At 41.7% G+C, this 22,740-nt stretch overlaps 1 protein-coding gene across 1 annotated transcript in view; it reads right to left on the reverse strand.

The window, feature by feature from the left end:
* The window catches only part of CRIM1 (cysteine rich transmembrane BMP regulator 1), a 530,601-nt gene that overhangs the window by 458,850 nt on the left and 49,011 nt on the right, over window positions 1-22,740 (reverse strand). Inside the window, exon 2 of the mRNA XM_075267494.1 lies at window positions 11,105-11,278. Coding sequence (XP_075123595.1) covers window positions 11,105-11,278 — 174 coding nt within the window. The remainder of the gene's footprint in view (window positions 1-11,104; window positions 11,279-22,740) is intronic.

Below are 22,740 nucleotides of genomic sequence, written 5' to 3' on the forward strand. Positions count from 1 at the left end.
TATATATATACACCATTACAAGCCGATACATCGGGAGATTTTTGGAGAAGTCTATGGCACTTCACATAAATATGCGACTACTGGGAAGCCGCCGGCACATTACTATTCAAGGCCAACTATTGACTATTTCCTGCGATGAATTATTTAGATCCACTTATTCGGGAATGATTGGGAGTTAATCATAACGTGTGCACATAGGACGGCGCTGTCACCTTCTCACCTTTCCAGTGAAGGTCTACTTACCACATATATTGGAAATTCTTATGCACAAAGCTAGGGATCATTTATCTCCTGCTTTTATCCAGGGCTTGTGAAAAGGACAACATGTAGCTCCGACCTGGCATCAAGCAGCATAATGTATGGCTGGTGGATTTGATGTCTAGTCTGGCAAATAATTAGAATGTAGATTATAAGAAAACTGGTAAAACTCAACTTGTTACCTGGACCTCTTCTTCTATACATTACAGAGTGGAATTATATCTGGTTATGTAAAGTACATCAAGTAAAGATGGGGCAGCGGATTTACCAGTCCTGTCTAATACTGAGATTGACTAGATGGTCTAGAAATAGGCCAAAGTAATTGCAACGTCTCAAACTGTACACCTTGTATACCTTTATCCCACCCATTGGCTTACTATGCACTAAAGTATTGGTCACACCAGACCTCTTTACCATTAAACCTGCCCCCTTATCGATACCTCTGCAAAAAGTGTCTAAAGCCATATGTGGAAACAATTCTGTGCAATGCTTGTACACGACATTTTCGTCACATTTTGCCGCTATCTTCGGTGTTTGAACAGCATTTCCATTATGAAATGACTCTGCAATTTTGCTGCACTTTTTTAATCACCCCCATAAGAGTCAATAAGGGGGAAAAAAAAGGGTTTCCACCAGAAAATTTCACACTTTCCACAGTGTTTTTTTTTTTCCCCACAATGTGCAGGATTAAATAAAATCTTATTCACTTTATATATATGCCAGTTTTTTGGTTCAAATTCCATCAGAATTCAGGTGGATTCTAGTTAGTAAATTTGGCAGTCGCTCTATAGTTCCCTTGTCAAATTCTCCTTCAGGTTAAGGTTTAAAGAGCCTCAAAACAAAGACAGCACCAAGCATTGTATAGTGTGACACCATTTGGCTTAAAATCTTAGGTAAGTAAAATAGGAGATACCCTCACCTTGTCAGGTTGTGACCCGGACCACAACCACTGTAATTCATGATGGAGCCAATTAAAAGAGAGTTCCTCTTTGGGTGGAGACAGCAGAAATATCCAGTAAGCACCCTAGCGTGCCAGAAGAAAATCAGGAAGGACCAAAAATGACCCACGACCTGGGTCTGGAGGAGAGGAACCACGCTCCACGAAGGATCAGTATCCAATTAACTAACACTACGCGTTTCGGGGTTTATACCCCTTTTTCAAGTGTACAGGGAAAATAACAGCGCTATTATTTTCCCTGTACACTTGAAAAGGGGTATAAATCCTGAAACATGTCGTCTTGGTTAATAGAAGTTTTTGGATATTGATCCTTGGTGAAGCGTGGTTCCTCTCCTCCTGATCCAGGCTGTGGGTTCTTCTTGGTCCTTTCTGGGTAAGGTTTAAAGCGTGATTTACATCTTAGAAAATTAATTAATATTCTATCTTAATTAAGATTAATATATATTACCAAAATATGCCATCACTTTATGACCCCCTACTGATCCCACAATTGTACGGGGTGCAGCACAGGTCTAGGATTGTTTTCTGCATGGCAGTGCCTTGGCCAGCTGGAGCTCACGGCCTTGCGAGGGATAACCATTATGTAGGGAAACCTTACAACACAACTACAGCCATTTCATTCTCAGGATGATGGGGGACCCTTCTATAATAAATTGTTCCCACATCACAAAAGGCTAAAAATAATATTACTAGGATCAAAAAGTGAAATTGTTCCTCTTGTAGTGGTGGGAAGGAGCAGCCGCATCTCCTTGTTTAGCAAACTACACTTTTGATAGATTGAACAGTCTTGACCTAACCAGCATTTGCTCTTATTCCTCCAATTTTCGATGACAACTTTCATCATAGAGTAGTCTACAAAGGCTTACTGGATAATTTTCAGCAATTACATAAAATAACTGTAAAAGGGAGAAAAGCGTACCCTGAGAGAAATACAACCTCCCATCAAAGAGATTCGAGCCCTAACGGCAATCCGTCTTGTCCCTGGGTATACGAGGCTGTTAATCTAGTATAAAATAAGAGCTTTGCTGTTATCGAAACAACTTGCTCAGCAATACCAATGTCACACCATGTGTAAGATACAAATGTCCCCCTCTAGCCTCTGTCACAACAAATAATGTCCATCGATCACCTCGTTCCCCCTAGCAGACAGTTTCCAATTTTCTCATTGAGAAGGCCAAAGATATGATACCTAGCCTGAAGATTGGGCTTCCTGGGACGGTACAGACCTAATCTGATGGAGAGGGAGGGGGATTACAAAGAGTGGCGGACAACGTGAGGATTGTTTGATATGTTATGGTCTTTTGAGTCAGAGATTAGCACTAAACACACTTGTCAATGGCACTTTGCTCACAATCCCATAAACCTATTAAACACCAGACTGAAACAATAGAAAACTAGGGAAATGTATATAAGAATAGTTCGGGTCATTCTAAGTGGGCAGATAAATTGTCCGTAACAAGAACCGTCGATTGTCGCTCACAATTTTCATGACTGTCGGTAACATATTTCGGTTTACATGAAGCCGCCGATAGACAATGATTTTTAGGTCTTCATAAAAAATGTGATGTAATGACAATCGAGCAAATTTTGTGTTTGAATCGCTGGACATGTATACACATGAATGAATAGTCCTATGACCGATGGTTCTGGTGATTCTGGTTCTAGCTGAGTGTTCCTCAGGCAGCAATTTGGAGTGCTGCAGACAATAATGGATAGAAATGGCTGACCAATGACCGTTCCCATGCCATGCCATGCCATGAATAAAAGGGTATTTCTATCTTAGAAAGTAAATGTATATAACTAGAATACGGCATTACTTTATGATGATCTCTATGAGCCCCAGCGAACCCAAAAATGTTAGCGCTGCATCAGGGATCTAGATCTGTGGAATTTTATAAAGTTGGAAGTAAGAGTATGACACAGCTATCCTGTGGTTGTGGACACCATGTGGCAGTACCCTTAAAGGGGTTGTGTCATTATGGACACTTATCCCCTATCCATAAGACAATGGATAAGTGATCACTGGGGTCCTGATCTCAGAGTCTCCTGAACACTGGGGGACCAAAATTCTCCCTAAGGGTAAGTTCACACGGGTTATTTTGGTCAGAATTTTGAGGCTGTATCCGCCTCAAAATCCTGTCCAAAAAGACGAAAAATTGAAATTAATGGAAGCCAGTCAGTTCTTTTTTCCAGAAGCCGTTTGTTCCAGCTCCCGTAAAAAAAGAAGCGACATGCTCATTCTTTCAGGTGGATTCGCCTCGCAACATCCGCCTGAAGACACTCCCTCCTGATTAGGCCCATTCATTTGGGACTAATCCGGAGCGTAGTGAGCGACACCACCATCCAGTCGCAGGTACTCCTATTATGGTCCGGAGTTCCTGTGTGAACTTACCCTAAGGCTTCCTTGTGAATGGTCCGTGCGCTTGCGTGACCGGCTCTAGCCACTTACATGGGGCTGGCAGAGATCACAGTCCGGATTTACTTGTTATACTGCTGAATCGGCGCACGTTGCGGGTGAAATCTGCCCATGTAAAAGGACCATTTGGGCTAATAATGTAAAGAAACATGACAAAATGACATGGTACATGCAGATATATAAGAAAAAACTCCCCGCTAACACACACCGAGTGTCATAGTGCACTGAAGCTGGAAGCTGTCAGGACTCCAGCAATGTACTTACATATGCTACACTTAATTTAGCTGCCTGTTCATCTGTTAACAAGAGAGGTTAAGCAGAATGTGCAGATCTACCGCCATGCTGTGTGAGTGTTTTTCTTTTCTATTTTCAAATGACGTAACTTCATATCCAGCAGGTATAATTTGTTTAATTTATGTTTTTCAGACAAGAATTGGCAAACTAAATAAAATTCCAGAGCTGTATTTGTGTATACTTTGTACAAAAAAAAAAGTGGGAAAGAAAAATCTCACTGCAAAAATAACTTTTACGTCAAATATTGTCATCAATTATTCCCTTATAAACCATCCAATTATAAATACAATATTAAATAAAAGTTTAATCCAAAAAATTATTTTGCCACAAATAATAGATTATTTTTTACTGTAATATATCTTGCCAACTGACACAATCAATTTATCAAATTCAAGTCTTAGGTCGCCCGGCAGGTAAAAATTTCCAAGTGGGCTGGAAAAAAAATGAAAGAAGCGATATTCACCTCCCCAATCCTCAGCCGCATCTGGCTCCATACTGGTCTCTTACTTTCTGGTCCCTCTTGTGTGATGAGAGGGACCAGGACATAGGGAACCGGAAGGGAACTGGGCATCATTGGGACCAGGAGTGAGAGGGGTAGCCAAATTTCTCAGAGTTGCAAAGGGATTTTATAAAGGTACAAGAAAGAGTATGATGTCAACCTCCCATAAGATATAACAATATATGACTTACTACAATATTTTCTATCATTGGTTTGCACTAGTATTGTACTGTCTAATGTTCTGAGCCATCAGAGGACCAGAACAATGGACAGGCGGACAGCTAAAACAATAGACACATACGGAGCTCGACAGACCCCACTGACATTCATGAGGTCCATCATGTGTCCGCTGTGTTTAAACTAAAAGTGCTCAATAAAAAAAGTTAAGCATGTAGGACTTTGTCATCGACCGATTTTAGGCAGACACTGCAATGGACTCTCCAAGCAGAGACTCTGATGCAGATGTGAATATAGCCTTATATGGGTCCAATCTTCTGACTGTAGCAAATACTCGAGACATATCTGATGTTAGGCTATGTTCACACTACTTTTGTGGCTACCATCTTAAAAATGGATTCACTATAGGGCAGACATAGGGACCAACAGATGGTAATCCGTCATTCTACCATGTCATCCACCATTATGGCCCCACCACCCGACCCATCTATCAAAGTTAACGGAACCCCACTTACCCCTGTCCCACAGGCCCGATGCCTTGGACTCTGACCTATACTTCAAGCCACATATTCAAACCCTCAACACCTCCTGTCGCCTCCAGCTCAAGAACATCCATCAAATCTGCTCCTTCCTCACCCCGGAAACTACCAAGATGCTTGTCCAGGCCCTCATAATCTCCCGCCTAGACTACTGCAACACCCTTCTCCATGGACTCCCTGCTAACACCCTCACCCCCTCCAGTCCACGCTAAACTGTGCTGCTCGCTTAATTCACCTCACCCACCGATCCTCATCGGCCTCTCCCCTCTGCCAGTCCCTCCACTGGTTACCCATAGTCCAGCGAATTGAGTTCAAGCTACTAACATTAACATATAAAGAGATCCACAACCTGTCCCCTCCATATATCTCTGACCTAATCTCCCGCTACCAGCCTACATGTAACCTCAGATCCTCCAATGACGTCCTACTCCGCTCTGCTCTCATCCGCTCCTCACACAACCGTCTCCAAGATTTCTTCCGTGCATCCCCATACTCTGGAACTCCTTACCACGACACATAAGACTGACCCCCACAATCACAGGCTTCAAGAAGGCCCTGAAGACTCACCTATTCAGGAAGGCCTACAACCTCCAATAACACTATCACCGCACCGCCATCTGAACAGTCTCTACCCTCTCCTTCTGTCTCTACCCCCTTCCCTCATAGATTGTAAGCCCTCGCGGGCAGGGCCCTCTACCCCACTGTGCCATTCGGTCACTGTTAGTATTATATCTACCTGTATATTCTGTGTACTGTATGTAACCCCCAAATGTAAAGCATCATGGAATTAATATAATAATGTAAAGCACCATGGAATTAATGGTGCTATATAAATAATAATAATTCTTATTATTATTATTACAAGAAGAATACAGATACATGCTGCTCCATACTTTGCAACCTAACAGAACCTTTGATGGAAGTGTGAATAGCGTCTTATCAGTTGAACTTTCTGAAATTGAGTGCATATATATATCTATATCCAACTGCAAAATACATCAGAGCTTTATACACTATGATCGCTGTGGTGGATTTCAATAATTCCTTATAAAAAAAATATAATCCATCTCCACAGGTAAGCCAGAGATTTAAAGTGGCTGCACAGGTAAGCCAAAGTATTAGGGGAATTATGTATGCGAGTATAAATTTCCTTTACCTGGAGTCAATGAATAGATATATAGGGCTTCAGCACATTTCCAGAAATAAGATAGTAAAGTTCTTCTTACAAGCACACGATATAAGGCGCGCTGCTTTTTCGTACCCTGGCACGATATACATATACATTTACATAACCTCTCATCTCCCTAAGGAAGACATTGCTTTATTACTAGTGTACAGAAAGTTCCCAGCAAAACAAAGGCAAGCAGAAAAGTCCAGGGAAAGAAAGAAAACAATATCTAGAGTAAACAATAGCAGGTTATTCCCAAGGATTTTACGATAGCACAAAGCAATAACAATCCAAATACAGGTAGAAAGCGAGTCATAAAGAGACGGAGGACTAAGCCGGGTAACAATGGAGCCCGCAAACCTGTTATTCTTATTCCAATATCAATGCTAAAGAATCAAGCAGCCATATTTATTCATCATCGGCATGTAAATAACTTTTCCTGGTAGCACGCTGTACATATTCATGTGTCAATATGTGCTCGGAACGCAATACAATACAGTGAAAAATAAAAATCATTCATAGGCGTATGGCGATGAAGAAACCCCTGACATGGAGCAGAATACCGCCATCTTCTCATACAGTGTCTCATGTCTAGACAGCTTACACGTAGATCTGCAGTGGCTTATATTAGATGATACTATTCTCCAACGCTATAAGGTGCTACCTAATGGGTGGCTTACTGTAAACCAGTTATTGTGTCAAAATTTGGCAACGCACAAAGTGACGCCTTGTAGGAGACATCGCCTTTTCGCAAAGCCATGTCCCTTTTCCCAGTAAGCACTGTCAAATTCTGCAGAAAAAGTGGAAGTAAGATGTGAACCGAGCCTAAGACGTCAAAAGAAGAATCTGAAAAACTGAGCTTTTTTATCCCTACTGACAAGAAGGTCATACACATTAGTCTGACCAACAATCGACCACCATCTTCTGGTGAAAAATTTACTGGGATTAAAATATTCACCCAATAGTCAATAGTCCATGAATCAACTTTCCATAAAATACATTAAATTTCCAGAAAGATTGCTGTCGTTAGGTCGGGGTTACTGAAAAATACTGGCCAGTCTGAATAGCTACAAAAGGCCAAGATGAACTGCAATGTATATTGCTGTGTAAGGGAACAGATATTCCTCCGGACGATCAGCCATCGACCTACTTCTATTTTATTTCTTTCAGAATAAACCATGTCTTAGGAATAAATATATTTATAGCCTGAGATAGTCCACCTAATAACTACAGAGACAGACAGATGCAAAGATACAAAATAAACCTGGCATTGGAAACTGACATTCAGCCAAAGTCATCCTTGCAACATTCTAGAATTTCCCTTCAACCTGTTAAGGTCAGATATTTTTAGGGTTTCCGCAAGTCAGGAGTCACATGTGACATTAGGATTCCTGGCTTAAAAAAAACAACTTTAGGCGAAGGCCCCACCTCGCAAAGAAAAAAAACACGCTGAGGAAACGCATTTCAGTGCCATTTTGCAGTTTCCCTCAGCGGACTTTCTGCCCCTATTATACCAATACGGGAAGTGCCAGCGTTTCCATGAGTATAATTGACATGCTGTGATTTTTGCAAACGTGAGTGTTTTTGAAAATTCAGCTTTTCTGCAATGTGTGGATGGGATTAACCAGAATCCCATCCACTAGGCAGGTAATGTAAAACGCTGCATTTTTGCAACGTGGGGCCTAGGCCTTAAGCATTCATCATTATTATCCATGATACAATCAGGAGCGATAAGAACAAGAATAGGAAAAGACTTGCACTGTAGGAAAACACAACAGGTAACATTTAGGACATGTGAGAGGTCTATCTATACTCATACTAAACATGAACACAAGCACAGAGAGCACATCTAATAGATGGTGGCATATACGTAGACACATCAGGACCACACAAATATGCCATTATTAGTGGCCAGTGTATTAGAACCGCCCTTTGCCTATTTCCATACATTGTGAAGTCAGGGATTGTATAATCCCCAATTCATATTATCTGTCATTGTACTTCATTGCAGAGTCCATTGAAGGTATACTGTATGGAGGAAAGTAGTGGAAAACACTTCACAAAAAGGAGTCTGTCATCAGAGGAAAGAATTGTAAACCAGCAATAAAGTTAGATAGGTTTTTGCTCATTTGGGAAAAATAAAGTAATCTGGAGCACTTAGGGTAAGTTCACACAGGGTTTTTTGGACCATGAAACGGGTAGCCGCGACTGAATGCCGATGCACTCTGCTCTGGATCCAATGAACGGGCCTAGTCAGGAGGAGAGAGTGTCTTCAGGACACAATGCGAGGCAATCCAGTCTGAAGAAAGAGCATGTCCTTTTTTTTTTGCGGTTCGTTCTGGCTCCCGGAAAAAAGACCTGACTGGCTGCCACTGATTTCAATGGGAGCCATCTTTTTGGTCAGGATTTTGATGCATATACAGCCTCAAAAGCCTCACTAAAAAACCCAGTGTGAACTTTGCCTTTGAGCACTGAGGGGCATATTATTTTGGAGTAACACAACTGCAGTAATATGCCCTCCTTCACTCCCTAGCCCCGTCACTCAAAGAAGGGAGAGGGGTGTTCCTGAGCATTGAGGGGTGTAGTAGTTGGGAGAAATGGAGCTGCCTCGGTGCTCCGGATTGTTCACTACATATACTACATGCAACACCGGCATGAATTTTCATGGGGACAAAGGATTACATACAGGTGAGCCCGACCTATCTGTGTTGCTGGTTCAGTATGCTTTTCCCTGCTGACATTTAGTGTTTTCGTCAGTCCCATTACCACAGGTATATGAAATCCAGCCCCTAGATATGTAATGCCTAAACCTTTGGGAAAGAATAGTCCCCTCTAAAGAGCGAATCTGAGTGTGGCCCTATAATAGGATGGTGCCAAGTCAAAAAGTTAGTTTGTGAATGTTTTTTCCTACTAAATACTTTACAATCAAATGTGAGAGGAATTACTGGAGATTGGAAATGATTAGGAACCACAGCAACTCAACCATGAAGTGGCCGACCACATAAAGTTACAGTATGGCACTGCGTCAGGTGTTAAAGTGCATAAGGTATATAAGTCACCAGGGACCCTTCTGAGCGGGAGCTTTGTAGCATGGATCTCCATGGCCAAGCACCCGCACAATACCAAACAGAGTGGTATAATGCAGTCTGCTGGTGACTGGTGCTGTGGAAAAGAACTCTCTGGCAGCCATGTTTTTCTATTTGGCAGCCATGTTTTTCTATTTGGCAGCCTGATGGAGGAGTCTGGGTTTGCCAGGAGAATATTACCTACCTTACTGCATAGTGTCATCTGTGGAGAAAAGATAATGCCATGGGGTTGTTCCTCAGGGGTTGGCCTAGGCCTCTTACTTCCAGTGAGGGGAAATATTCATGCTTCAGCATGTCAATACATTTGGGACATCTGTATGCTTCCAACTTTGTAAGAACAATTTGGAGAAAATCTTTTTCTGTTCTAGCAAGACTGTGCCTCAGTGCACGAACAAAGGTCCACAATGATATGGTTGGGTGAGGAAGAAGTTGACTGAATTTAACCTCACCCTCACCAAGAACCTAGGGAGGTTCATCCAATACCTTGTAATCTTGTGTGGGGGCCTAGGGATGCATATAGCAAGCAGTATGAAGGAAGTCTAATGTGATATCTCTATTTACCTATGTGAGTCTTACGAATTTCTGCTAAGCTCCAATGGCCGTGTACACCTCCAGGCATCACAAGTGCAGCTGTTTTATTTTATGCCATGTTCAAAGTTTGTGCGGGTGTTTATAACCCATTGGGGAAGATTTTCAAATACCTTATAGATCAGACGTTACATCCGCCAGGCCGTGCACCTGCATTGAAAAGTATGCCGGCTCATAGCTGGCGTAGATATCGATCATCATGTATACCAGTTTTGTGCCATAAATTATTATAAATCTGCCCCAGAATATCCCTTTTGAGGAAATTTGCCGAGTGCAGTGTAAAAAACCAGCAACATCGGTTTCTGTTGCAACTAATACTTAAAAAGTTGCAAACACCAGGTGACATAGGCCAATAATAAATCTTCCCCATTACGTCTTGATCGAAACACTGGTAGTTGGTAAATGTTTTCTCCTAAATTGACCGTAAATATGAATTTTTCGATCAGGTTTGTTTCCTTATGTCCGCTTCCTTATGAGCGTCATTTATTCTCTTCTTCCAACATTCGGTCAAGTGAAGTAGTTTTAGGCTTCCAGCAAGCTCATGTGTATGGCCAATATAATACCTCCCAATTATCTGATATCAGAAATGTCTTCAGAATAAACAAGCCAAAGATAAATGGTCTACTGGTAATAATATACCGGCCACTAAGTGCACACTCACATACAATGACAGCAATAAAGCTCATAGACAGCCAAACAGGTCCATCCAAGCAAGCAGGTAGCCTTCCTAATGTACAAATACTTCACAAACATCAGGTAACTTTGTGTTAAAGGCCCCTTTAGCCAACAACTATCCACGTGTAATGGTGACAAATATCTACAATAAGTTGCTATAGACTTTAGGAGCCAGACAGAGAAACACTTTAGCAACCAATTTGATTTTATTAGTGGACTGACAAGAAGAACTTCGGAGTCTGTAGCAAATTTTCTAAGCTCCTGCAATTTCCACCGCGGCTTTACCGCACCACAAGTCCGATAACCATCCACAATACAAGGACACGACATCTCCAGAGCCTGCATGTTATTACCACGGTATTATTACCCAACACACAATAGGATCTGATGAAACCATATAACCGCCAGATGTACGTAGTATAAGAAGCTGCCATCTCCTGACTTACCTTCAATTCTTTTCAGAGCAGTCTGACAGGATTCTGGGTTGGGGAATTCAAAGGGACTGTTACAGGTCCGAATCGTGTCGCATTCACATTTCCCATTGATGATATTGCATCCTGTTACAAAGTTCTCATTGCAAGGTTCAAATCCATAGAGCTGGCCATCATCCCAATTCTCATCTAGAATAGAAAGAAATACATTTCATATCCACAATACTGGTATAGATCCATGAATACAGTATATCAGTTTAGTGGCACGTCCTCTAATTTTCTAAATCGACATGTATATTCATATCTTGTCTGCATTTCCAAGGCGCTCATACACATTCCATTAAGTTTGGCCAGCTGCCAATGTTGGTGGAGCTCACAAATCATCTCATGTTTATGGAGATGTCCCCAATATGCGGCAACAGATGATGCGGAGGGAAAGAAGTGCTAGGGGGGGATGATGAATTTTACACGCCCGATCCTCTTGTTCTCAGTGGAGATAAGGCTCTGTAAGACGTGTCTGGCAATCTTATTCCTCTATACCCCTTCTGAACACATGAATGAGCATTCGCCTGACGGCTCCTGGAAGTGTAGGATCAACTCTATACCTTTCAGGAATGACAGCGAGTGTACACAGATGTATAGGGGATTTTTTTTATGCTATTCATGAAATACACTAAGGCAGAGGGATTAACTTAGGGTGCATTCACACTACGATCTGTTTTTTTGTTTTTACCGGATACAAATGGATGGGCAGTCAAGGTAAGAACAAAATAAAATTAAAAAAATAAATAAAAAAAACACTATCTTTTTCATGGACACAAAAGTTGCTTTTAGCAAAAAAAAAAAAAAATGGCAGAGACGGAGCCTCTTTAAATGTGACTATATGGGAACAGATGGCCATCTGCTTTCATCCTTTTTCTGCTAAATAGATGGAAAAACATGATGTGAATAGGCCTTAGAACTAGGCTTGTCACTAATCTACGCCACTTCACCAGTATAAAAGCAATAAACTTTATTGTGGCTGTGATCGCTGAATTAACATGAAATATAAATACATGTACGAAGAAAGGGTCACATGACACTTCAGCAATGCCTACTAGATGCACAAAATTTAATCACACTGTAAGGGAGCGTTCACACTACCGTCGGTGTCTGACAGCTAGTGTCCGCTGCTAATGTCCGTGCAAAATCTTGTGCGGACATTAGCAGCGGACACTAGCTGTGTCCGTAACATTTTGCATTGATTTAAATGGACATCGAGTGCGTTCTTTTACACTCCGTGCCTGTCCTTAACTGTCCGCTCCCAAAGAAATGCAGGAGTTCACATAAAGGAGCCAACATTTATTAATAAAGTAGATTACAAAAATTACTAATGAGACATTGTTACTAGAAAAGCCTAGTTTAAAACCAAAATTGTATATAACATGGATGTTGGACTTGCATAACTCTGTCCCCCTGTCGATGTGGTCTGTGGTCTCTCCGCTCACTCATGTGACATACACGATTTCCTGATACACATCACTGCTGAAAAGGGCCACTGTCTTGTAGTAAATTCCCTGTTTATGAGGAATCGCACTGCTCTGAATGTTACACTTGTAAGATGTCTTACAAGCCAAAGCCTGAGACAGCAGAAAGAAGTTCCTACTTTAAACTACTTCATTCCCCAAAGCTACAAATTCGTACCAATAAAAACAATGCTGTGAATGCAGAGACCCCAAGACAAGAAAAATAACAAGAAATCTGATACATAAACAAGTGAAAACATGTCATACACAAGAGGAGTCTGTCTGACTAAAGAAGAGTCCCGAGCATACGGTATCCTCAAACAGCACACCTACACGTTTAACCCTTACTCCTCTGGTACATGTATATGGCTATGGAACCAGCACTGTATATATGTAGTATATTAAGTTCATGAGAGACATGTTAAATAAATAACCAATGCACGTGTCTTCCACTGTTATCTGCTTTTATTATGGCATTACAAAATAAGACATCCAGGATTGTAAATATTGATGCACTAACTTTAGGATGGCTCATCGTCAATATCAGATCGGTGAGGGTCCAACACCTGGCACCCCTAACAATCAGCTGAAGACACAAACTGCGGCGCCAGTAGTGGGGGAATGTGAGGAGCTGGCATCAAACAATGCGTTGGGGGAGGTGGGGGGAAATACCGTATATACTCGAGTATAAACTGACCCGAATATAAGCCGAGACCCCTACTAAAACTATATAAGCCTAGGGGGGAAATGCAGCAGCTACTGGAAAATTTCAAAAATTAAAATGGTCGGAGTTTTTGGGTACAGTAGGTTCTGGGGAAGGGGAGGGGGTGTTTTGGTTGTCTGTCTGCCCCTTCCCTGAGCTTGAGGACTGGGTTTTTTTTCCCCCACTTGGAATTCACTCTGGCTGAATATAGCGTATCTGCAGTGCTCCTATTAACCCCTTCCCGACAAAACAGGAGCACCGCAGATCCCCTATATTCAGCAGACCGGCACTTTCAGACACAGGGATACCTAATGTCTATGTGTTTCACAGTCATTTTCTACTTTTATATGTATTTTAGGGAAAGGAGGGATTTAGAACTTTTATTTTATTTTTTTCATTTTATATTTTTTTAAAACTTTTTTTGTCACTATTTTATGGGAGATTCTATACATTACTATTGCGGCTGGTCATAGACACCCCCCCACCACCAAAAAAAATTTATTTTTTATTTTTTTTTGCTTGACTCAAGTATAAGCCGAGAGGGGCTTTTTCAGCACAAAAACTGTGCTGAAAAACTCGGCTTATACTCGAGTATATACGGTAACTAACCCATCTACATCAGTTAGGTGTAAATGTTTTGACACATAGCTCTTTTTCATGATAAAATTGCACAACATTGTTGGTTCTACACCCTGCTTGGAATAAAATGGGGTACTGGCCCTCGGCCTAACAAATTTACTAGAACTTGTGAGCTATAGTCAAAGTCTACACTAACTCCTGGCTGGATGGTTTTCAATTCTAAATTCAGATGCAACTCGTGCCCAGGAGAGGGGGGCTGTGTAGTCAACGTGCCATGTTGTGACAGGTTATGTCAGCAAGACGTATTTCTTTTCTATGTTGAGATCTCCTATCTTTCTATGGTGGATCCCTCTGTCCCTGTGCAATGATCTGTAGCATGCACAATGTCACATTTCCCAGTGCATAGGTAAAGCGTGTACAGTTTACTAGCAAGTGCCCAGTACATGTAGTTCAGGTGCACAGGAGAAAGCAGTGGGGACACCTGTGAAAGGTTCTGAAAGGACAAGACGGCGGCCATGTGATATGATGGGCTGACCATCGCTCATCTGCAAGTTTTATTAACACAACCACATGTGTCAATGTAGGAACATAGGGGGGGAGGGAAAGCAAGAGGTGGGTGAGTACTTTATAAGTTACTTTGTATTTTCAAGACATTTTACCTGTATCTGTGGCTTAAAAACACCTTATTAGGACAGAGCTATTAACCATTTTTCGCTCTGGGTGGCACTATTAGTTTGTGCTGGGCAAGTTCTTAATGTTCACTGCTGTAATGGTACAGAGCTATGCCAGCACCACCAGTGGGCGCCGATCAATACTGATCACAGTATGTAAAAACTAAGGGTTCTATATGGAAAAATTGAATAAAATCCATTTTAAAAAGTCCATGTACCACTATATGGTACAAAAAAAAAATAATACAGGTTGCCCAACATAAAAAAACAAGCTCTAAATGACATTAGCTCTGTTTGTCTTTCGCACTTAAAAAAACAAGTTGAGGCTGAGGCTCCACGTTGCGGCAATGCAGCTTTTTTTTCTTGTTGCCAATTTTGCTGTTTCTTTTTTTAGCCAAAGTCAAAAGTGGATTAAGCAAAAGATAGAACTTTAAGTACTTTCTATAAATTTCCCATTCCATCTGTAGCCATTCTTGGCTTTGGCTCAAAAAATCGAAAACAAAACAAAACACAAAACCCTGTGTATCGCCAATGTGAGGCCTTAGCCTAAAGGAGTTTTCCAGGACTCAAATATAAGGTTGTAAATATTAGACTGGGGTCTCTGATACCCAAGACCTGCATCAATTAGGAGGCAGCACACCGCTATTCCATGATGTTCATTGGTCACATGGCCTGTTCAGCCCCATTCGCATGAGTTTGGTGCTGTACCTGCTTAGTAGTAAAGAGGCTAGAGCTCTGCAGATTCTTCAAATAGCTGATCGTAGGATTGTTTGATGTCGGACCTGTATCGATCTGATACTGATGACCTATCTCAAGGAAAGGTCATCAATATTTTAGTCCTGGAAACCCCTTTTGAAATGCAGAGATGAAAACAATCTTAAAAAAAAAATTAAAATTAAAAAACGGCTCCATCATAAACAGTAGGGTTCTCCTTATTAATTCTGTGGCTGAGATATGCGTGCTGTAGATTGCAGGTATAGTACTGTATAGCTAAATATTTCATGCAGTGGATTCTGCTAGAGGCTGTCAGTTCAGCGATGTCCATAGAAGAATCTGACCCACTGACAAGCCTTTCCATCTCACACTGGCCTTCTTTATTGCATCTTATATGTTTATGCCCTGAGCTTTAATCTTTGATTTGTTAGTTTGCTTCTTTTTAGGCTGCCGTTCAGTTGCGTGACAGGCTTGTCTGAATGCTTAGCACCTTGATAACCGCCATTACCCAGAGCACACATTCCAAATCAAGATCTCTCTGTCAAATTCCTGTCTTTCCACATGACTGGAATGTAAAAAAAAAAAAAAAAAAAGTCCCAACTAACCAGCCCTGGCACCGCTCCAGACTCTCTTCCACAAGCAATACAAGTAAGAGGCCTAACAGGCTTTTGCTTCCTTCACCAGACTCACGTCATTCGGAGGACTTTCCTCTTCACATAAAAATGTCCTACGTATTATCAAGGACTACCGTACGTACAGAACAGACAACGCAAAGAACGCTAAATCTCACGTTCTACGTCTACAGTCTATACTACCTTACTGTATACAGCTCATGAAGTAATACAGATACAGAAATAATAATCATGATATATAATAATCCATAGGAATCCGAAATCTTCTGGAGTACTTTACAGTCAATGAAACAATAAAGACATAACAATGATAAATGTACAAATATCTGAACAAAACAAAGAGAAGAGACTACAATGTCACAACTCATTTCATTGCAGATGTTACACTTCCCCATGACTCTTTACTGGTATTCTTTACTGGACCCCCAATTTAGAGATGCTCTGACCCAGTCACCTAACCATGACAATTTGGGTCTTTTAGCATGAGCAGAGTAAGGCCCGATTCACATTTGCATTTGGGTTTCTATTCAGAGAGTCCACTTGGGGACCATCTGAACGGACACCTATACGCATTAAAAAGTCGTTACCTTCATGAAACCCACGGACCCCTTAGACTATAATGGTATCCGAGTGGTTTCTGCTCAAAACATGCCGAGAGAAAAGTCCTGCAAGTCCAGCACGTTTCTCTTGGCATGTTTCATGCAGAAACCAAGCGCAAACCACACGGACCCCATTATAGTCTATGGGGACTGCGGATTTCCCTGGTAACTGCTTTTTAATGCATAGAGGTTTCTGTTCGGTGGTCCCCAAGAGGACTCCCCAAACGAAAACTCCAAAGCAGATGTAAATAGAGCCTAAGAAATGAAAGATATGTTTTGATTGGTTGCTCAAATGGGAACACCAGTTTTCTGGTGTAAAAAAAAAAAATAAAAAAAGCACATTTTCTTCATCTCAATTTTGGCACACGGGACCTTGTCAGAGGCCGTTCAGAGCTTTTTAATAATTCAGGCACACCTTGTACCAGAGGGGAATGAATTAAAATTGAAGGAGGAAATGGTGGTGTCAATAAATTTGCCAAAGTGTGCCGGCCATTTTTACTGTTCGTGTGAATAGGGCCTAAGAGTACAGTATGTATGGGTTATGAAGCTATAATATAGTACTCTGTATGAGGTTTTAGAATGGATGTAAAGGGATCCTCGGACTTCTTGCTAGTACACTATACAAGTATTTTTTCTATTATTATATGGGTATTTGAGCTAATATAGAGGTGTTTTTTCGCAATATACCAAAAGTGTTACCTAGAAAAACCTCTATGCAAAAGAGTCTCTTCAAACTAGGAAAGCAAACAGATAAAACCCACCAATATCTCGGCCGACAAAACATACTTTATTTTATGATATATACCTTGATGTTTCTAGCAGTGCACCCTATAAGATGTATCTCATTGTCCCTTTATTGCCTCCATTACCAACTCAGAACATGAAATAAGACAATTCTCATCCCAAAGCAACATTTTTTTTCTATTTTTTTACCAAGTCAGCTTGGCTTTACAATACCTATACTGTGAAGCATAAAAAACGTGCTATAACTGCTTACTTAGTGATATCAAAGAAAGCTAAACAACACATCTGCAGACCAACACAGTGAACGCGAGGCAGCTCAAACCTAAAGCTGAGAGCAATAAATGTCAGCATACCTCCATAGTTGGCATTTCCACACGTCAGGTCTTATTTTTAAAGGGGATGTCTGGCAAGTAAAAAGGCTCTTGCTTTTTTTCAAAATGCTTAGAAGGGGTTAGGCTAAGGCCCCACGGGCTGTATCCGCAGCACTAAAGCGCTGCGGGAAGAACCGCTGCATAAACGAATTCGTGACGAAAATCGGGGCGTTTCTTGTCCGTGGGGCCCCGGCCTTAAGGATATAAAAGTGGTAGCAATCTAAGGGTCTGTTCAGATCCACCTCAAAAAAAGCCTCCCATTCATTTCAATGGGAGTCACTAGCAGTTATTTCAGCTATCAGAAAAAAAAGCGACATGGCCTATCTTTAGGCGGATTCCGTATGGAAAAACCCATTGAAGTCAATGGGAGGCGGAAAAAATGCAACACTTTTTTTGATGCAGTTTTTGCAAAAACCACTCACTTTTTTTTTCTTTTAAAGAGAAGTTTCCAGGTCCATACAGTATGTTGGAGCAAAATGAATAAATAAATAAAAACCTCCAAAAACCGCATCATGTAAATAACCGGGTCAAAAAACCTTTTCCTAATTCCTGAAGCAGATTTTTTCAGCTTGTAAAAAACTCCATTTGAACATACCCTTAGGGTCCATTCACATGAGTTTTTTTGACGAGGAATTTGGCGCTCAAAATCCACGTGGAAAAAAATCCTCCTATTGATTTCAATGGGTTCCAGTGGAAAAAGGAACCCATTGAAGTCAATGGAAGGCTTTTTTTCCACGTGGATTCTGAGGCGGTTCCAGCGTCAAAATCAGCGCCAAAGAACTCAGTGTGAATGAACCCTAAGATAAAGATTTTCCTACACCAGTCCTGATCTACACCAGTGTGTCGAAATCTCAATTCCATGCCAGCCAGATTTAAGCTAGAATTTAAAATTTGTAATTTCCAATATATCTGCCGGGGCACAAGTGGCCACATCCCCTCTCACTTAGCCCCACCCCAGAAATGCCCCCTTTATTTTTTTTTTTCAAAGTTTTATGGTGAGTAAATGCAGAAAAAGTCACAAATTTTGGTATAAAAACGATCATGTGACAAAATGAAACACTTCTCATACATTTTGTATCAGAACGTAACGTCACTGCAAACCTCCCATAACTGGATAATTGCCACTCTGCTTTCTTAGTGTCCATTCACAGGAAAATGGTCATGAACATAAGGCCCAATTGTTATGGTCACCCATTACTGCCCTCTCTTATTACACACAGGGGCCCACAATTGAGCATAATAGTCTATGGCTGTAATAGTGATTTGTATAGAGGAATAACTACTGTATTTTTCGTTTCATAAGGCACACCTGATGATAACACACATCTACGTGTTACAGGAGGAAAACAGAAAAAAAATATTTTGAACTAACACCTTAAGACAACCTCTTTAAGAATAATGTACCATAGTGCCCCAGAATAATGTACCATAATGCCCCACAGTGGCCCCTACACACAGTTTAATTTCCCACAGTGGCCCCTTAACACATTATGTCTCATAGTGACCCTATCTCCCACTATAATGCTCTACAGTAGCCCCTCCACACAGTGTAATGTTCCATAATGACCCCTTCACACAATATAATGTCCCATAGTGGCCCATATGGTTTTCTTTACAAATTTTTGAGGTTCACCACCCCAGAGTATAATGATTGAAGGCCCAGGGAGGTAATTAAACATATAGTGTTACTCACCTCTCCTGGGCTTCAGAGCCAGTCTTCCAGCCTTTTCTGATCACAGAGATCATGAATGACATCAGAGACTGCCGAGGATGGGCCTGAGCAAGCAGGCAAAAAGACCGTGGCGTAACTCATGCCAATCACAGGTCTCAGCAGCCTCTGTGACCAGAAAATCAGCAAGTACCAGGAGAGGTGAGTAACATAATCATACATTTTACGCATAACTTACTTTAGTCTGCATAAACTTAGTATGCCATTGTGTTTTGGCCCATTAAATACAGGAGTAAATTATAAGGAAAAGTTGCTAGACAATAATGATCTAACAACCAGGGTGTGCACCTCCAGTGCTGGAGATACTAAAGAAGGGTGTTAAAGTGGTTGTCCCATCTCATGGATCCCATTTATACTGCTAGCTTATGTGGATTTAAGACGTTTCCTAAATACATTGCTTCAGCAAAACTGCTTTGTTTGGCTGCTATCTGAGATTATTCACTTCATTGTTTATACTGCATTTCCATAACCACAGACCTGGGATGATCTTATCCCTCCGCCCAGGACAAGTGACATAGCTCCCTGCTCTCAGGAGGGAGGGGAGCTGAGTGTTCGGTGCTTGTATTTCTGAGCTGTTTATCTCTCCGCCCAGGACAAGTGACGTAGCTCCCTGCTCTCAGGAGGGAGGGGGAGCTGAGTGCTCGGTGCTTGTATTTCTGAGCTGTTTATCTCTCCGCCCAGGACAAGTGACGTAGCTCCCTGCTCTCAGGAGGGAGAGGGAGCTGAGTGCTCGGAGTAGCTTGTATTTTTGAGCCGTTTATCTCCCTCTTCTAGTTATCAGGTCGGCTAATTGAATATTGCTGATAAGGGCTGAGACAGGGAGTCTGTTACCTCTGTATGTAACACAGACCTAAAACTGAGTTTATTGCAAGCTGACTCTTGGTCCTGTAGCATGTAAATTTGGGATTCTCATCACCTATCAAATCCAGCTCTGCTACATCAGCTTCATATTGTGCATCTTCCACTGATGCTAATTTATTTACAACCATCCCTCACTACTGACTGCAAACATGAACTGCTATGAAGAGACATAGCAGAGCAAGTGAATCCCCGCCCACCAATTCACAGAGAAAACCAGGAAGGGAACGGAGCACACAGCCTGCAAGTTGGTGAACAGGCGAGTTGGAAAACCCCTTTAATAATTCCACCCTGCCATGTGTATAGTGCTGCACAAAATTTTAAAGGGAAAACAAATTTATTTAAATATGCTCCTTTAAATGTTATTGAGGGTGACTGCATTTCACCAGTAAGTTCCTCACCTTATACATCAGTGTCTAAATGAATTTCACGAAAGAAACATAAGAAGCATTCACACATTACAATGTTCTTTCTGATTGTTGCTAGAATCCGGTTTGGCAAAGGCGGCTTCACAAATGGGAATTGAGAGTTGGCATCATTCAATGGCTTTGGAATCAAAACTTTGTTGCAACGTTCATAAAAAAAAAAAAATATTTAGGGAGAAAAACACCAAATACTCCAGCTGTTTATAAAGCAGCCACACTGTTTTAATAAATTGCCTGCAGCTAGATAATGCTGTGTGTGAGGTGCGCGGCTCGTTCACAGGGCTGCGTTACATACAGAGCGGCAGAAAGCTCCAATCTTTTATTGTCTTCCTCTGTACTGAGAGAACCTGTTTAGGTTTGCACTAGCTTCAAAGGGATTAAAAGAGCATGTTTGAGTCTCATTCCTCCTAGATCGAAGCATACTTTCCCTAGGGAAATTTTTATTGTGACGGAGACTAAAAATACAAGACTGGATCAACGTGTCTACAGGCATCACAGTCAAATGGTCAACACGATACATAAAAAAATATCTAAAAAAAAGAAAACACACATGAAAAGGTTTAGATTGCCAAGTGGTTTATATTCTCACATCCCCACTGTAAGATTTCCCATGTGAACAGGAAAATTGCTTATCTATTCCTCATGGTGTGCACATTTTCTCTGGTTAGACAGGCTGACAGACATGTAAATTATGTCCTATTTTTACGCACCTTACAGATGCTGCATGACTTAGTCCCATTGTCAAGTACAGGAAAGAGAAACATTCTCCCTAAGGGACAAAATAACGCGGAGCTTCCCTTTGTTATTTTCACTCATGCCAGTCACAGTTATGTCAGGTGATCCTCACTAACCTCAATGTGATCGGGAAGTCTTTAGCTATTCTCTGCATTCTGTTTAATGAAGCACCTAAGGGACATCTCAGAGAGGAGGCAAAGCCGAGACTGTTTTCTGCACGTTCGGAGAGATAAATCTTCTGCTGGAGACAGTATTGTTCAAGCCTATAATGATCCTCCTAATAAGTGACAAAATATGGGCATTTTTTAACCCTTCCACTATAGTACATAAGCGCACCGCTGCACAATAGTGTGAAATGCAGAACCAGGGATCTGTCCAATTGCCTAGTCAAGAGTTTTTTCCACTTTAGGCTAAAGCCCCCGCACCGAATAGCTGCAAAAAAACGCTGCGGAAAAGACTGCAGCAGAAACCAGTACGGTTTTTTTCAATACAGTATGTTTCTTATTTTCAGTGCAGTTATTTTCAGCTGGTTGAAAGATGCAGAAACTGTGCTGAAAATCCCATTAAAACATGGCTGATATTGAGGTTTTTTCCAGTTTGACAGAAGAAGCAGCAGCCGGATCTAGAGTGGTTTTGGCCTTTGACTTACAGCAGCTCTTTTACCGTATTTTCCGGACTATAAGGCGCACATAAAAACCTACGATTTCCTCAGAAATCGTAAGTGCGGCTTATAGTCCGGTGCTGCTTATATATGGATGGAAGCGGCGGCAAAGACTGCGTGCCGCTTCCATACATACATAAAAGGCACCGTAAGGGTGCATTCACACTACCGAACGCCGGCGTGTATCACAGCCGTACACGCTGGCGTTACAGCAGGGCTGCCGGCCACTTCCCATTCATTTCTATGGGAGCCGGCATGCGAGCGCTCCCTATAGAAATGAATGGAAAAAAGCAGTCCATTCATTTCTATGGGGAGCGCTCGCATGTCGGCTCCCATAGAAATGAATGGGAAGTGTCCGGCAGCCCTGCTGTCACGCCGGCCTGAAACAGAACGTGAAACTTACCCAGCGGTGCAGGGCGGGCGGGCATTCAGGCCTCCTCTGCCTCCGATGTTCCGTCCTTCTCCTCCGGCGCTCGCTGATAATGGCCGGGGCGCATGCGCAATATCATAATGCTTCTACTGCGCATGTGCCCTGGCCATTATCAGCTTGCGAGCGGCGGAGGAGGACGGAACATCGGAGGAAGAGGAGGCCTGAATGCCCGCCCACCCTACACCGCTCGGTAAGTTTCACATTCTGTTTCAGGCTTTTATTTTAAAACGGGGAGGGGGGGGGTAGTTTAACCTAACGTTTACGGTTGGGCTCTATCAGCATGATTTTGCTGATA

The sequence above is a fragment of the Leptodactylus fuscus genome, chromosome 3, assembly GCF_031893055.1.
Source record: "Leptodactylus fuscus isolate aLepFus1 chromosome 3, aLepFus1.hap2, whole genome shotgun sequence".
NCBI classification, from domain to species: domain Eukaryota; kingdom Metazoa; phylum Chordata; class Amphibia; order Anura; family Leptodactylidae; genus Leptodactylus; species Leptodactylus fuscus.